Raw genomic sequence first — 18,428 nt, 5'->3', positions numbered from 1 at the left:
AACAACCTAAATGTTCATGTATGAATGAATGGATAAAGAAGAGAAAAAAAGATATGGTTTATATATACAATGGAATACTCTTCAGCTGTGAGAGAAAGGAAATCCTGCCATTTGTGACAACATGGATAGAACTTGAGGACATTTTGCTAGGTAAAATAAGTCAGATGGAGAAAGACAAACACTGTGATATCATTTATATGTGGAATATTAAAAAGCTGAATTCACAGAAACACAGTATAATGGTTGTTAGGGGCTGGAGGTGAAGGAAAATGAGGAAATGTTGGTCAAGGATACAAAATACCAGTTACATAAGATGAGTAAGTTCTGGGAATCTAATGTAGAACACGGTGACTATATTTAATATAAAATTGCATTATATACATGAAAATTTCTCAGAAGGTAGATCTCAAATGTTCTCAGTACAAAAAAAAAAAAAGAAGAAGAAGAAGAAGTGGTAATTATGTGAGGTGATCGTGGTGTTAACTAATCCCACTGTGATAATCATTTTGCAATATATTAAGCATATCAAACCATCACATTATATACCTTAAACTGACACAATGCTCTATGTCAATTATATCTCAATAAAGCTGGGTACAAAAAGGAAATCAAATATCCGATCCCCAGTAAAGAGCCTAAAGAGAAGCATTTGTAGTTCTACACTTTGCTTGCATAGAACAAGGCTTTGGAACCCAACTGGCTTGGGTTCAAAACTAGCATCACCATTGACTACCATTGTGAAACTAAGTCATCTCTTGTTTCTTCATCTATGAAATGGGGATAATAATATCTACCTCGTAGGATCCTAGTAAGGATTAAGTGATATAATAACTATAAACACTTGTTTACTAGCATAAAGCAGGTAGAGTGTACTATTCTAAGTGCAATAAATTGGGCAAGAAAAGACAAATACTATATGATTTCACTTATAAATAAAATCATACAAACAAACAAAACAGTAGACCCAAGAAAACAGAGAACAAACTGATGACTGCCAGAGGGGAGAGGGCTAGAGGGATGGGTGAAACGGGTGAAGAGCAGTGGGAGTTAAAGGCTTCCAGTTATGGAAAGAATAAGCCATGGGTATGAAAGGGACAGTATGGACAATACAGTCAATGAGGTGAGTGTAGCATAACATAAAGAGTTGTCAAAAAAAAAAAAAAAAAAGGAGAGAGAGAGAGTTGCTCAATCACTGTACTGTACACCTGAAGCTAGTATAGCATTTTATGTCAACTATACTTCAATTAAAAGAAAAATAAATGTAATTTCCTTTGCCCAGTACATCCTGTTGTCTGTTTCCTTGCCTCTTTTAAAATAGATAGTTAAGGGACTTGACAAAAGTTCCACAGCATACCAGTGGTAAATGTAGAAACAAGGTAGATCACATGCCTCAGTATTCAGCAGATTTCTCCATGCTAAGATGTTAAACTACTAAGAATAAATATATAACATATAATTCTAATGTTATAATTCATTCAGTAATTTTCTTTAAGGTACACTTCAAAACAAGATACAAAAAGGATTTAGAGTTAGCCAGCCAGAGAAGCTTCCATCCCTTCTCACAGTATTTTCATATGGAAGGATAATGGTATGACACTCCTGGCCCTTTTCTTATTTGTTCACTTACATAATATTCCCAGATGGGAGGAGTAATGATTTACCTGACTGTTGAGTTTGAGAACAAGAACTCAGTAAGGGTGGCTCATTTGCTCCCTCCCTTCTCCTTGAGATCCAGCAGACACCACATTCACTATCTTCTTCTAGGTCTAGTGATACAACACACCTTCATCCCTTTTACAGGACGCCCATACTTCTCTGGCACTTGCTGTGACTGGATGGCTAAACTAAATCTGGCGTTCAATATTTAAAGACTCACTTCCTCATAAACCTAAGCCACATTTCCTAATACAGGACTACCCATAATTGAATCAATTGTTTTGTTTTGTTTTGTTTTGTTGTTTCAATTTGATGTTCTTTAATTTTCTCAATGGAATCAGAATCTACATGGGACAAAGTAATGCTTTTAATTAGGTCCCTTCGGTCCTCCACAATGGGGACTAGAGACAGGATCTTTTCCTTCCAATTTTAAGAACAAATGACTAAAGCCAAGAATGGAGACCATTCAGTATTACTTCTTAACAGTATATCAAGAAATGAGCCATTAAGTGAGATCACCCTGTGGTCACATTCTGTTCAGAGAGGTAGGATGAAAAAGTTGATATTTCTTGCAAATTGAAGAGAACTTATAGTCCACAGACATCCTGCAGTAAAAAAGTATCTGAACACCTGATAGAGACCTCGATTTACAACACAATTTAAGGCAAATTTTTTCATTGATTTGTGTTTTTGTCAAATGTTAGGAAGGCAGGAAATTCAATTAGAGCACATACCCACCATTTCACCAAAGAGAATATAGTGGAGTCCTTGCAAAAGCACAGGGTAGCACTCACAACCTGATTATGTAAATCATTTTGTATAAGCTAATACAAATATTTAACTTCAGAGGATTCTGCTTCAAAAACTTCAAGTAATTAACAAATAGGATTAAGATCAACCTGACAATTTAAATATTGGGTTTTGTATCCCTGCATCCAGCATTAGGATTTTAAAAAAAGGAAAAATAAATGAGGTAAGCAACCAAGCAGGCACTCACAAATATTTTACAGACCTGTGAAAGACCAACCACTAGCTTTCCTTTTACTGACAACTTCAAAAATATCCATCATGAGGAAAAATAATAAGTGGTGTTTGTGAGAGATGTTCTTCTGTTGGAAATGTCTTTCACAAGAGCATGTGACACAAAGATTCATTTTAGGAAATGATACAGAGCAAGGTTTTCATTACATGGCATCAGTCATCCAAAAGTAATGAACTGCGCTAAAACCAACATTGGACTGCCACTCTTCAGAATTACAGTTATTTAAAGAACATTTCATGACAGTGGTATAGGGTATCTTGTCATGGATGTAAGGAGATCATCTCTTTACATGATGTAAAGATGATCTCTTTACATCCACCAGTACAACAGAACAACACAATTTGAAGAAGTTAAGTACTGGAAAAAAGTACTTTCTGACTAAATTAGAACTTGGTTCGTATGAAAACGTATATTCTGAGAAATGCACCATTATGATAGATTGAAACCAGAGAACTCCCACAAAAAATAAAAGAGGAAGTGATTGTGGTGTATTCATCTCTACCATTATTAAGAAGGTGTGGGATAGAGATGATAACAAAGTGCAGACATGTTGGCTCACTGAAAAGTCTGCTCTATTTTGAATTATTATAGAAAGAATTTTCATAACAATCTCTTGTTATGAGATTATACTGTAATTTGCTCTCATTTCTTTTTGATCTCTGCTCAAATATTACCTCATCAGAGAGACTCTCCCTGACCACTCTTATCTAAAATGCATCTCAGCCCAACCTTCAACCACCATCCTCATCTCCTATATATTTAGTATCCATAGCCTCTTTTAATTGTCTTAGAGCCACTTCTTACTAATACATTGTATTTCTTTGTTTATTTTCTGCCTTCCATCAGAAGAATGTAATCCTCATAAAACTGGTTCAATGCTATATCTTTAGCATGTAGAGCAATCTTGTACATAGAAGGTGTTCAACATAAATGTGTTGAAAAACTAAGAGAATGAAAGAGATTTCTACCTAAATGTTAGGCTATATCCTTTATTCTCTCTGAGACACATTTTGGGATACAGACAAATGATAGTATATAGGCTTCTCTGATTCTTTAATTTTGTTGAAAACAAAACAAAACAAAAACATCTGGATAATTATTTTTAGGATATTAGATCCCCAAACAGAATTTGCCCATCATTATAATAAGTATTGATTGAGTTTCCCACCCAGTCTCAGGAGGCAGGATTACCTCTATTGCCTACTGAATTTGCCTTTGAACGATGCTTCTCTCCTTCCTACACAAGAGCTTCTGAGAAGCTTCCTTGTTTGGCTGAACAAACAAGACCCAACCCCACTACAGTGACCCATGGACATCAAATAACTTGCTCTCATAAACCTAGGGATAGTAAAAGCAGAGACTATTAATAGAGCCTTAGATGACAGGAGTCTGGCTGATGAAGTCCAGCATGTGTCTGTGCATTCAGAAGAGTTGCTTTGGTTGGTAACAAACCACATCTTACGGCTAGTGGTTAAATTTAATTTTTTTTCTAGAATATTCTATAAAGTAGGCCTTCATTCATTAACTAAAATTCTTCTACTAGACTATAAATATTAGGGTTATGTACTAACCACTGGGATAATGTATTTTTTTTTAAGTTTCTGGTTTTGTTTTCTTTTTTTAAAGATTTTATTTATTAGACTGAGAGAGACAGAGAGGAAGTGAGTACAAGCAGGCAGAGAAAGATGCAGACTTCCTGCTGAGCAGGGAGCCCGATGTGGGACTCGATCTCAAGATGCTGGGATCATGACTTGAGCCAAAGGCAAACTCATAACTGACTGAGCCACCCAGGTGTCCCTGGGGTAATGTATTTTTTTTTAAGATTTTATTTATTTATTTGACAGACAGATTATAGTAGGCAGAGAGAGTGGGGGTGGGGAGGGAGAAGCAGGCTCCCTGCTGAGCAGAGAACGGATATGGGTCTTGATCCCAGGACCCTGGGATCATGACCTGAGCTGAAGGCAGAGGCTTTAACCCACTGAGCCACCCAGGTACCCCTGGGGTAATGCATTTTTAAATTAAGTTTATGCATAAACATATTAGAATTTACAGAATTTATTTTCATATATTCATTGATTTTTCATTTTTTATCTCTTCTGATCTTGAGTGGAAAAAAAAAACCACTCATTTTATTTTATTTTATTTTATTTTCCTAGAAGAGAACTGCTACTCAGGTTATTGATTTATGGAAGAGAATTCCTTTCCTCTGGTCCCAATACGGTTCTCTGTCATAGTTGACATGGGATTTTTAATACTATCCCTGATGTGCTTGACATTCTGTTAGACACTTGGTCTCTTTTGCAATTGTTTAACTTCAATTTATTCTACCTATCCCTCAGTGAGGTGAATCACCTTTGGTGATTGGAATAGCATCCCTAATAGTAGACCTGAAAAAGCTTTTTGTAAGGGCCCTGAGGAGGCAGTGGCTTCTTCCCTGTGGACTTTTCATCTAGAAAGAGATGTACTCTGTTTACTTGTTTGGAATTGACAGACAGAAAGTAAGAAAGAGGCCTGCTAAACTTGAAATAGCTCAGGGCATGGCTGGTAATAATTGCTAACACAAAATATGTAGAGCCATTCCAGAGCCTCCAAATTTCCGTTCAGGAAAACTCAGTTTCTAAAGCTATATAGTCTTTCAGTGAGGCCTTAGTGTGGCCATGGGGAAAAAAGGACAAGAAAGCCCTCTCTATATGGCAGCCGAGATTATATGACTGGCTAATCAGTGAGTGTACTGCACGGACAAAGCTAGAATTTATTCCTGCCCCCAGGATTTGGTGTGTGCTAGCAACTGGTTACTTCTGCTTATTTCCCATTCTCTCTGTCCCTGAATGGTGGTTTTCCTTTACTTCATGTATCTTATCTTTTTCTCTGTTGTTTTTTACTGTGGGAGTTGGGACAGATAACTCATCTTTTAAGCTAATGAGTGTTAAGCCATGAGGAGCAACCATGTCTGAGCCTGTTAGGGATGATGATATCACCAGATGTGATTATAGGATGAGGCTCTAAGGTAGGTTCTTTTAGGGAAGGAATAAACGCATGCCACCCAAAATGTATAAATGGGAAGAATGGTGTAATAGATGTTGGACAGCCAAAAAGATGAACTATTCTTAATTTTCTCTACTAGAGATGAGGAAGCTAAATTATGCATAATCCCAGACTCTTTTGCAGCTAAGGGGGCAACCATATGACTCAGTTTGGGCCATTATGATATAAATAGTTGGGCCTACGTTAATATTCTGGAAAAGCTTTTATTTTATTATTATTATTATTTTTATTTTTTCAAGAGTTTATTTATTTATTTACAGAAAGAGCAAGAGAGCACAAGCAGGCAGAACAGTAGAGAGAGAGAGGGAAAAGCAGACTCCCCACTGTGCAGAGAGCCCTATGTGCTGCTCAATTCCAGGACCCTGAGATCATGACCTGAGCAGAAAGCAAATGCCTAACCTGCTGAGCCACCCGGGCACCTCTCTGGAAAGCCTTTTAAAAGGACAGAATCAGCCAGAGCAATCCATCAGCTTCAGCTTCAGCTTCAGATTCCTTTATCCTTTTGTTTTCCCTGCTAAGATGGGGATATCCAATATAGGCTTTAGAAACAACATAAAGGTACAGATGAAAGCCATCCATAATGAATGGCAGAGAAGCCTTGATCCTTGAGGGTGTACCAAAGTATTTGCCCTTTGCTGCCTATCTACGACCTTCTTATTGATAAGAAAATAAAACACCTACAAAGTAAAGCTATTCTTAGCTGGTTTCTCTTCAGCTCTTTTCTTTTTATGCTTATAGAGACTCATTCCTCAGCCAAATGATTTTCTTCTCAATACTTTGAGGTTGGCAAGAACCGTAATAGCCAATATTCTTAATCCAGAGCAATCCAGTAGCAATCCCAGGAGACAGACAAAACATAAAGATTCAGAATAAGAGAAGTTTTATTCAACTTGATTCTCTAACACCTAGCACAGTGCCTGACACTTAGCATGTAATAAAAATGTTTATTGATATTATTTATTATATTTCTCAAGAGACTGTTTTGTAATGACACACCACTTAAAGCAAGTGTTAGAATTTATAGAAGTTTCAGTAACCAACTTTGAGTTTAATGAATAACAACATTCATTGAATAATTAACATTTATTGACTTCTTGGTATAACTAAGCACCATCCTAAATTCTTTATGTATTTTTTTAAATTCATTCTGACAGACGTCCTTAGTCCCATTACCCGAGTATTATTATTAGAGAGCTTAAGAGATATTTAAATAACTTAGCCAAGGCCACACATCCGGGTGGTATCAGAGCCAAAATTCAAGGCCAAGTTTCTCTCTCTCCAAACCTACACTCTTAACCACTGTGTATTACTAAAATATTCTAAATCTGCTCTCCTCAAAGAGACATTTCCTTTGATCCCTAAAAACTCTTTTTGACAGAACAGCAAGTATACAGAAAATTTTAGTCTGCGTTAATGGTTATACATTATTAATCAATTACCACTTACTGGATGATTTATTGTTTGATTCTTCTTAGTTGACAAATCAGTTGAATTTTTCATATGCACACACTGGAATAAGTTAGCTAGAGTGATTCCCTTGGAGAGCTTCATGTTCATTCCTGGTTGCTATTGAGAACCCAGATTATTTGTTGCATTTTTGCTCTAAAATCCTGGAGTCTTTAAAATGTAGCACCACGACCTAAATTGTAGGATATTGATAAGAACAAGGATGCAGAAGGCGATTCAGTAGATACTTAAATGACAAAAAATACGGTGCAAGTTTCACACACCCTGCAGACTGCAGGTTTATATGATAATAAATTATAGTTATCACCAGGACAAAAGGGGAAAAAAAGGCCATGAAATCCAATAGCTCAGTGAGAAATTTGCTAATACAGGTGGTCAAGCTTGTTCCATTTCATTGTCAAAGGGAGGCTATTTATTTGCTTCTGGGTAGTTAAATTACAGAGCTATTTACTGCTGAAAGTTTTCTAAGTACGCAGATGTGGACCTAAAGCTCTGGGCTTTAGATTCAAAGTCTGTGAGAAGAAAAAGAAGAAGAATTTACTCCACAGACAGCATAACTGATAAGGTAGAAATCTTTCAGCAACTCCAGAAATAAAGTAAGTGCCTGAAAACATTTCAGTTGGAATCTCCTTACATTGTACATTGTGCAGTGTATGTTGGGCATGTGCTAAGGATAAAAATGCTGCGTATAATGAATAACAGTTTTTAGAAGCTCTTTAAATATATTTCCTTTGATTGCCTCCTATTTAGGTGAGAGGTCAGTGATTGGTGTACATGTTACTTGTGTGAGTGTGTGTGTGTGTATGTGTGTGTATGAGAGAGTGAGATGGACAGAGATTCCTTGTGTACCAGAATGCTCAGACACAGAGAAAAAAACAGTCATAATCGCTCCTCAGTAGTTTTAAAATCAATGCCAACTTTCTTTGCCTGTTGTGCAAGATGATAGTGATTTTAACCCAACAAGTAAAACTACATATATATTATTTTTTTCTCAGAACATTTGAAACAGTTGAGATTGCATACCCTGTATTCATGATTTTCAAACTACCACAACCTAGCAATTTCCAAAACTTGTTAGTCCATCAATAAAATAAATCAAAGATATTCTAATAATAATTTTTATAAGCATTTTTATGATGAATTTCAAATTTTGTATTTTGCATGTACTGAGCAACTATGTTTTACCATTTGTTTCCTGGGCATAATGCCTGCTTAAATTGCCAGGTAACTTGACTCTTTTGCCAAGTGACCTTTAAACGAAGACATGTAGGTAATCTCCTTATTAATTACAAATGTTAACTTCATCATTCTTAGTTCATGACCAAATTCAAAGCTTCCAGGCACAGTCTTGATGAGGAATGCATTACATAGCTGAAAGAGTTCAAATTCTAATATATAGAGCCTTGAAAAACAACCAATGTATCATAAAGGGCAATGAGTTCACCGAAGTAATCTTTGTGGGAAGTGACCCACAACCAAAGATTAACAGATATGAGTGGTATCAGCTTGCTAAAAGACACTGAAGATGAAGAAAACCAAACATCCCACCTCTGGCTGTCTCAGGTTGAAATTGGAAAATATTGTCAGGGAATGTTTGCAACCATAACAAAATTCAAATGACTGAAGGTTTGATGACTTGGTTGCTATATCACTCAGTTCTTAGGGGAATACTTAAGGGTAAGAGTATACATGAAGATGGCCCAAATGCATTAGGTCTGAATTTCAAGATCTATTGGCTCTTATACTTAACTTTTGAGAATCCAGAGACAAACAAATTTAGTAAGAGTAATGAGAAAATTATTTAAAAATATATTTGCATGTGATCAAATCCAAAATGACCATTAACTTAAAGCAGAAATGTATCAAGCACCTACATGCCATAAACGTTTTTCTTAGACTTTTTATTTGAAACTAATCATACATTTATATCACATTGCAAAGCTAGCATAAAGAGATCACATGTACCTTTCACCCAGTTTCCTCAAAGTTTGGATCTTACGTAATTATAGTAAAATATAAAGACCAGGAAGTTGATACTGATATGCATGTATAGTTCCACACCATTTTATCACATGTGTAGATTCTTGTAACCACCACTGCAGTCAAAATTCAAAACTATTTAAAATGCTCTTATTTATTTTCTTTAATATAAAAATGCATTATGACTTCAGATAGAAAGCTCTGAACTACTTGTACTGCATAACAACAAATGAGTATTGGAAGTAATTAATATCAAGGAGATTATCACCTAGTAAAACTATCTGTAAAGGCCAAAGTGAAATTCTATCAATACAGACAATGTACAAGTTTTGGTTAAGCTCATTTCCCTGCATAAATCACACAACCTCATTATTCAGCTTTCATCTCTCCCCAACATGAGAGTGAACAGTTTTGGAGCACAGTTTACCAATGACAACTTGCTGAGAATCAGACTACTCCCAAACAGTTTACTTGTGAAAGCCCTAGATACACATAGACACACACACTCTTTTCAGGCATAACAGAGCGCTTCACAAGTGCCCTTAAAGCGCTAATGAGTTCACCAAAACAAAAGAGCTTATTAATAAATATACACAGAAATATACACAGAAAACAATGAAATAAACCAGCCAGGTTCTTCCAAGCCAAAGCTATTAGAAGGTTTCTTGTTTTCCCTACCAAGTAAATATAATCCAAATCATTGCAATCTCCAATTCTGATTCTGCACACAATAATGGAGAAATATAAGATCACAAAAGAAAAAATATCTGAACCCCAGTCTTACCTTGGCCATCTGTGCCTGCACGCCATTTGCCTTGAGAGATGCTACTGCTTTCTGTGCAGCTGCAGGACTGTCAAAATCTACGAAACCATAACCTGTGAAAACACAAAAGCGCTTGTTAGTACCACATCTTTCTCCTACCAATGGAAGGGGTGTTTGCAGTCACACTTGCATTCATAACTCTTGGAATAACTGTGAAGGTTCTCAACTGATTGGCCTTAACATGTCAAGAAAGATACTGCAATATCATTAAATACAAAATTGTAATTCTCTTATTTATCTGGAGATTGCTTTGGAGATTGGGTATGTAGTTAGTGATCTGATTTGGGCTAATTTGATCAGTAAGGTAATATATTATTTAACCAGGATCTTCTTTCTTTGGTGAATTTGCTACAAAAAATGAGGAGCACAAAATGCTGAAAAATACAAAGAAGTCTATGTCTAAAGTTAATTTTCACAACTTAAAAAAAAAAAAAAAAACTGATGTTAGAGAAACAAGATGGTGGAGGAGTAGGAGACCTAAATATCATTAGGTCCCAGGACTTCAGCTAGATAGTTATCAACCATTCTGAACACCTAAAGACTCAATAGGAAATCGAAGGGAAGATCAGCAATTCTAGAAACAGAAAAGTAACCACTTTCTGGAAGGTAGGGCATGCAGAGAAGTGAATCTGAGGCAATATACAGGAAAATAGACTGCAGGGGAGGACCCAGCTCCCAGCAAGCAGTAGAATAGTGGAGCACAAAATTGGAACTTTCAGAAGTTTCCTCTGCTTAGGGATGTCTCTCCAGTGGCTAAGCAGGGGGTGGAATCCTCACTGGGACAGTGTGGTCTCAGGACCCATGAAGTCACACAAAGACTGGGGGTGCCTGAGTGTGGCAGGGTTCCAAGGTATTGGAGCAGGAAAGCTGGCTGCAGAGGCAGAGCTAAGGACGGGGCTCTCAGTTTGGGTTATCTTAAACTGTGATCCATGGCACAGTCCAACCACTGCTCTTTGAGCAGAGACCCCACAAGCGGTAGATCCAGGGAGACCCCTCCTTCCTCCTCTGGGAGGAGTGGCATGGGAGTGCACCACAGGAATTTGTTGGGTTTAAAGACTCCAAAAGGGGCCATGCATCAGAGATAGAAATAATTGGTCACCGGCTAGATAGTACAGAGTGTAGCCAGAGACCAGAGTGATGGGAAGGATTGGCTGCTTTACTCTAAGGGAGCAGGGCCCTGAGCTCTTGGCTCATCTAAGCCAGAGATTGGGAGGCCACCATTTTCATTCTCCTCCTCCAAAGATGTATGGAAAGCGTTCAGGGAACAAAAGCTCCCAAGAGCAAACCCAAGCAGATTACTTAGCCTGGCCCCCGGCAAGGGTGATGCAATTCTGCCTCCAGCAAAGACATTTGAGAATCACTGCAACAGGTGCCTCCCCTAGAAGATCAGTTACAGCATCGAGCCAAGACCAAGTTCACCAATCAATGATAACTGCAGAACCCCAGAGCTAGGGAAAGCAACACATAGAACTCATGGCTTTTTCCCCAAGGGTCCTTAGTCTTCCAAAGTTAAATTTTTAAAATTTTCTTTAATTTTTTCTTTTTTTTTTTTTTTGAATTTTTGCTTTTTTATATTTTAAACATCTTATGTTATCAATACTTTCTTAAATTTCTTTTTTAATCTTCATTTTTACATTCATATTCTATCGCTTCATTGTACTTAATCTTATTTTTTGCATATATAGAAGTTTTTCTTTCTTTAAAAGTTTGGGATACAGTTTCTTCTAACAGAGCAAAATATATCCCTAAATCTACTATATAACTTTATTCTAGTCTCCTGCCTGATGGCATTCTCCCTGCCCCCTTTTTTCTTGATTTTTTTCTTTCTTTTTTCAACCAACGTCTTATCTTATCAATTCCTTTTAAAATATATTTTTTTAAATTTTCATCTTTGCAGTCATATTCCATCCCTTCATTGTATTTACCCTTATTTTTGTATATATATATAAATTTTTATTTCTTTAAAATTTTGGGAGACAGTTTCTTCTAACTGACCAAAATATACCCCAAATCTAGTATATGGCTCTATTTTATTCACCAGCCTGATCATATTTTCTTCTTCTTCTTCTTCTTCTTTCCCCCTTTCTCCCATCCCCTCCATCCCCCCTACCCCCAGTTGCAGGTCTCTTCTAATTCATTTAGCGTGTATATTTCTGTATATTTATCCTTTTAGCATTGTGTTCCCTCATTTATCTGTTCTTCTCTGGACAAAATGACAAAATGGAAAAACTCACCTCAAGGAATAAAAAAGAGCAAGAGGCAGTACTAATTGCCAGGGACCTAATCAATACAGACATTAGTAAAATGTTGGAACTAGAGTTCAGAATGATGCTTATAAAGATATTAGCTGGGCTTGAAAAAAATAGAGGATACTAGAGAATCCCTTTGTGGGGAAATAAAAGAACTAAAATCTAACTAAGTTGAAATTTTTAAAAGACTATAAATGAGATGTAGTAAAAAATGGAAGCTCTTATTGCTAGGATGAATGAGGCAGAAGAGAGAATTGGTGTTATAGAAGATCAAATGATGGAGAGTAAAGAAGCTGAGCAAAAGAGAGACAAATCACTACTGGACCAGGAGGGGAGAATTCAAGAAATAAGTGATACCATAACACAAAAAACTATTAGAATAATTAGAATCTCAGAAGAAGAAGACGACAGAGAGAGAGGGACAGAAGGTATATTGGAGCAAATTATAGTAGAGAATTTCCCTAATTTGGCAAAGGTAATAAGCATCAAAATCCAGGAGGCACAGAGAACTCCCCTCAAAATCAATAAAAATAAGGTCAACACCCCATCATCTAATAGTAAAACTTACAAGTCTCAGTGACAAAGAGAAAATTAAGAAAGAAGCTTGGGACAAGAAGTCTGTGACATACAATGGTAGAAATATTAGGCTGACAGCAGACCTATCCACAGAGATCTGGCAGGCCAGAAAGTACTGGCATGATATATTCAGAGCACTAAATGAGAAAAATATGCAGCCAAGAATACTATATCCAGCTTGGTTGTCATTGAAAATAGAAGGAGAGACAAAAAGCTAAAGGAGAGACAAAAACTAAAAGAATTTGCAAATACCAAAACAGCCCTACAGGAAATATTGAAAGGGGTCCTCCAAGCAAAGAGAGAGCCTAAAAGCAACATATAGGAAGAGAGACAATATACAGTTAACAGTCACCTTACAGGCAATACAATGGCAAAAGTTCATATCTTTGAAAAATTACCCTGAATGTAAATGGGCTAAATGTCCCAATCAAAAGACACAACGTATCAGAATGGATAAGAAAAAACAAAACCCATTAATATACTGTGTGCAAGAGACTAATCTTAGAGCCAAAGACATCTCCAAATTTCAAATAAGGGGGGAAAAGCATTTAACATTCTAATGGACATCAAAAGAAAGCTGAGGTAATAATCCTTATATCAGAAAAATTAGATTTTAAACCAAAGACTATAATATGAGATGTGGAAGGACACTATATCGTACTTAAAGTGTCTGTCCAACAAGAAGATCTAACAATTTTAAATATCTATGCCCCTAACATGGGAGCAGCCAATTATATAAGCCAATTAAAAACAAAATCAAAGAAACACATTGACAATAATACAATAATATTAGCAGACCTTGACACCCCATTAACTAAAATGGACAGATCATCTAAGCAAAAGATCAACAAGGAAATAAAAGCTTTAAATGACACACTAAACCAGATGGACATCACAGGTATATTCAAAGCCTTCTAACCCAAACCAACAGAATGCAGGTTCTTCTCTAGTATGCATAGAATATTCTCCAGAATAGATCATATCCTGGGTAACAAATCAGTTCTCAACTGGTACCAAAAGGTTGGGATCATTCCCTGTGTATTTTCAAACCACAGTGCTTTGAAACTTGAACTCAAGGACAAGAGGAAAGTTAGGACAAACTCAAATACATGGAGACTAAAGAACATCCTACTAAAGAATGAATGGGTCAACCAGGAAATTAAAGAGGAATTGAAAAAATTCATGGAAACAAATGAAAATGAAAATACAACTGCTCAAAATCATTGGGATGCAACAAAGGACCCCTTTCAATATTTCCTGTAGTGTTGGTTTGGTGTTTGTGAATTCTAAGAGTAAAGTATGTAGCAATACAAGCCTTTCTCAAGAAATAAGAAAAGTCTCAAATACACAACCTAACCCTACACTTAAAGGAGCTGGAGAAAGAATAACAAAGGAAGCCTAAACCCAGCCGGAGAAGAGAAATAATAAAGATCAGAGTAGAAATCAATGAAATAGAAACCAAAAGAACAGTAGAACAGATCAATGAAACTAGGAGCTAGTTCTTTGAAAGAATGAATAAGATTGATAAATCCTTAGCCAGATTTATCCAAAAGAAAAAGAAAGGACCCAAATTAACAAAGTAATGATGAAAGAGGAGAGATCACAACCAACATCAAAGAAATACAAACAATTATAAGAACATATTATGAACAGCTATACACCAGCAAATTCCAGACAATCTGGAAGAAACAGATGCATTCCTAGAGACATGTAAACTACCAAAACTGAACGAGGAAGAAATAGAAAACCTGGACATACCCATAACCAGTAAGGAGATTGAAGCAGTCATCAAAAATCTCCCAACAAACAAGAGCCCAGGGCCAGACGGCTTCCCAGAGGAATTCTACCAAATGTTTAAATAAAAATTAATACCTATTCCCCTGAAACTGTCCCCAAAAAATAGAAATGGAAGGAAAACTTCCAAACTCATTTTATGAGGCTAACATTACCTTGATCCCCAAACCAGGCAAAGACCCCATCAAAATTACAGACCAATATCCCTGATAAACACAGGTGCAAAAATTCTCACCAAAATACTAGCCAATAGGATCCAATAGTACATTAAAGGGATTATTCACCACGACCAAGTCAGATTTATTCCTGGGCCGCAAGTTTGGTTCAACATCCTCAAATCAATCATATGATATATAATACATTAATAAAAGAACAAGAACCATATGATATTCTCAATAGATGCAGAAAAAGCATTTGACAAAGTACAGCATCCTTTCTTGATCAAAACTCTCACAGTATAGGAATAGAGAGTATGTACCTCAATATCATCAAAGCCATCTATGAAAAACCCACAGCAAATATTCTCAATGGGGAAAAACTGAGAGCTTTTCCCTTAAAGTCAGGAACATGGCGGGGCTGTCCACTATCATCACTCTTGCTCAACATAGTACTAGAAGTCCTAGCCTCAGCAATCAGACAATAAAAAAGAAATTAAAGGCATCCAAATCACCAAAGAAGAAGTCAAACACTCACTCCTTGCAGATGATATGGATACTTTAACTGGAAAACCCCAAAGACTCCACTCCAAAACTGCTAGAACTGATATAGGAATTCAGTAAAGTGTCAGGATATAAAAATCAATGCACAGACATCAGTTGCATTTATATACACCAACAAGACAGAAGAAAGAGAAATTAAGGAGTCAATACCATTTACAATTGCACCCCAAACCTTAAGATAGCTAGGAATAAATCTAACCAAAGATCCAAAGAATCTGTACTCAGAAAACTAAAAGGACTCATGAAAGGAATTGAGGAAGACACAAAGAAATGGAAAAACATTCCATGCTCATGGATTGGAAGAACAAATATTGTGAAAATGCCTATGCTACCTAAAGCAATCTATACATTTACTGCAATCCCTATCAAAATACCATAAACTTTTTTCAAGGAAATGGAATAATTAATTCTAAAATTTATATGGAACCAGAAAAGATCCCACATAGCCAGAGGAATGCTGCAAAAGAAAAGCAAAGCCGGTGGCATCACAATTCCGGACTTGAAGCTCTATTACAAATCTGTTATCATCAAGACAAACAGACACATAGATCATTGGAACAGAGTAGAGTCCAGAAATGGACCCTCAACTTCATGGTCAACTAATCTTTAACATAGCAGGAAAGAATGTCCAATGGAAAAAAGTCTCTTCAACAAACTGTGTTGGGAAAATTGGACCGCCACATGCAGAAGAATGAAACTGGATGATTTCCTTGCACCATGCACAAAAATAGACTCAAACTGGATAAAAGACCTCAATATGAAACAGGAATCTATCAAAATCCTTGAGGAGAACAGAGGCACTTCGACCTCAGCCATGGCAGCTTCTTCCTAGAAACATCTCCAAAGGCAATGGAAGCAAGGACAAAAATGAACTACTGGGACGCCATCAAGATGAAAATTTTTTGCACAGCAAAGGAAATAGTAAAAACAAAACAAAACAAAACAAAAAACAGCCGACAGAATAGAAGATATTTGCAAATGACATATCAAAGGGCTAGTATTCAGAATCTATAAAAAACCTGTCAGACTCAACACCCAAAGAACAAATAATCCAATCAAGAAATGGGCAGAAGACATGAACAGACATTTCTGCAGAGAAGACATGCAAATGGCCAATGGACACATGAAAAAGTGCTCAACATCACCAGGCATCAGGGAAATACAAATCAAATCCACAGTGAGGTACCAGTCAGAATGGCTAAAAAAAAGTCAGTAAACAACAGGTGTTGGCAAGGATGCAGAGAAGGGGGAACCCTCCTACACTCTTGGTGGGAATGCAAGCCGGTACAGTCACTCTGGAAAACAGCATGGAGGTTCCACAAAAAGTTGAAAATAGAGCAACCCTAGGACCCAGAAATTGCACTACTGGGTATTTATTTGCCCCAAAGATACAAATGTAGTGATCTGAAGGGGCACATATACCCCAATGTTTATAGCAGCAATGGCCACAATAGCCAAACTATAGATAAAGTCTAGATGTCCATCGACAGATGAATGGATAAAGAAGATGTAGTGTGTTTATGTGTGTGTGTAATGGAATATTATGCAGCTATCAAAAGATGAAATCCTGCCATTTGCAATGACATGGATGGAACTAGAGGGTATTATCCTAAGCAAAATAAGTCAGTGAGAGAGGGACAATTATCATATGATCTCTCTGTTTTGAGGAATTTGAAGAACAAGACAGAGGATCATGAGGAAAGGGAAAGAAAAATAAAACAAAGCAAAACCAAAGAGGGAGATAACCTTAAGAGACTCTTGGTCCTGCAAACAAACTGAGGGTTGCTGGAATGGTGAAAGGTGGGAGGGATGGGGTGGTGGGATGAAGGACACTGGGGAGGGTATGTGCTATGGTGAGTGCTGTGAATTGTGTAAGACTGATGAATCACAGAACTGTACCCTGAAACGAATAATGCATTATATATTAATTAAAAAAAGAAAGACCTAATAATGGTGGTCCCTTATATAAGCAATGGGTCAAATCATGCCTGCTCCTTAGTCCTTGGTTATTAACCAAGGACTCCCCTGTGTAGGAAAGAATGAGTCAATGAAGATGGGGCATCAGACTCCAGGGATCAGAAGCAGCTTTGGGAGCTTGTGAGAAATGCAGAATCCTAAGTGTATTGAGTTGGAAATGTGCATTTCTGGATGATCCCTAGGAGATTCAAATGCTTATTCAAGTTTGAGGAGATGTGAGCCAGAGCAGGTGCTGACCCCTGATTTGAGTAATTCTAGGGAGTTTATTCTAGCTTTTGTGCTGAAGAAAGAGCATTTGTGGGGTAAATATGGGCCAGTTGAATAAAACTTCTCTGTGATGAGGTGAGGGATGGGGGAAAAAAAGCTGATGTTAATAAAAGCCTTGATAGAACTCAGAGTTATCACCAACAACCTCCACGGGGCCTGGAACGCAGTACACATCTGATATACAGATGCACATCAACTGGGTGAATGAATAAATGTTGTGAATGAGAGTTACAGCCTGAAACTAGTTCTCATTCATACCTAAGCTCCTGTTATTGCACCACAGGACCTCATCTCACTTGGTGATAATGTCTTAGATAAATTATTTTAACTCTTAAGTTATATGTGCTAGAGTAATTAATAAATACTCAAAACTTCTTTTAAAAATAACAAAAATAGACCCATGTCACTTGTTACTTGAGTGTAATCTGAAGAAGTCACCAGTGTTGCCTATACTGTTCTCTGCCCTTGCTGCCTGTGTGAGTGTGTATACAGAATATGTCTACAAAAAAAGCTAGAATCAAGGAAGCAGAATTGGTGGAAAGGGGATTCTGCATGCCCATAAATTAGATGAGCTTAGTCTTCGGCTTAGTTTCACTCTAATGTCAGCTGCCAATTATATTTCAAAATAAAAAAGCCCAAGCATGAGTACAAGGGCAGCTTGGCATGGCATGTATAAAAGGCCCATCATATATGCCCTTTCCCTCATCTGTCCGTCAGGGATCTACTCTGCGCTCTCACACTTGTTCCTCAGAAGTTTGGAGGTGAGCTACCAAAGCAAACTTACTAACCATGCTCTATGACCCACTCCCATAACCAAAGAAGAGAGCGAGGGA

The 18,428-nt window shown here is 37.0% G+C and overlaps 1 protein-coding gene across 1 annotated transcript in view; it reads right to left on the bottom strand.

Moving 5' to 3' along the window:
• Window positions 1-18,428, bottom strand: part of RBMS3 (RNA binding motif single stranded interacting protein 3) — a gene marked incomplete at its 5' end in the record, with an annotated part of 521,563 nt that overhangs the window by 417,588 nt on the left and 85,547 nt on the right. Inside the window, one exon of the mRNA XM_082723921.1 lies at window positions 9,975-10,066. Within this exon, the coding sequence (XP_082580047.1) occupies window positions 9,975-10,066 (92 nt within the window). The remainder of the gene's footprint in view (window positions 1-9,974; window positions 10,067-18,428) is intronic.

Source organism: Mustela nivalis (genome assembly GCF_964662115.1).
Source record: "Mustela nivalis genome assembly, chromosome: 1".
NCBI classification, from domain to species: Eukaryota; Metazoa; Chordata; class Mammalia; order Carnivora; family Mustelidae; genus Mustela; species Mustela nivalis.
Note: the sequence above shows the minus strand (reverse complement) of the source record. Positions and strands in the feature narration are given on the sequence as shown.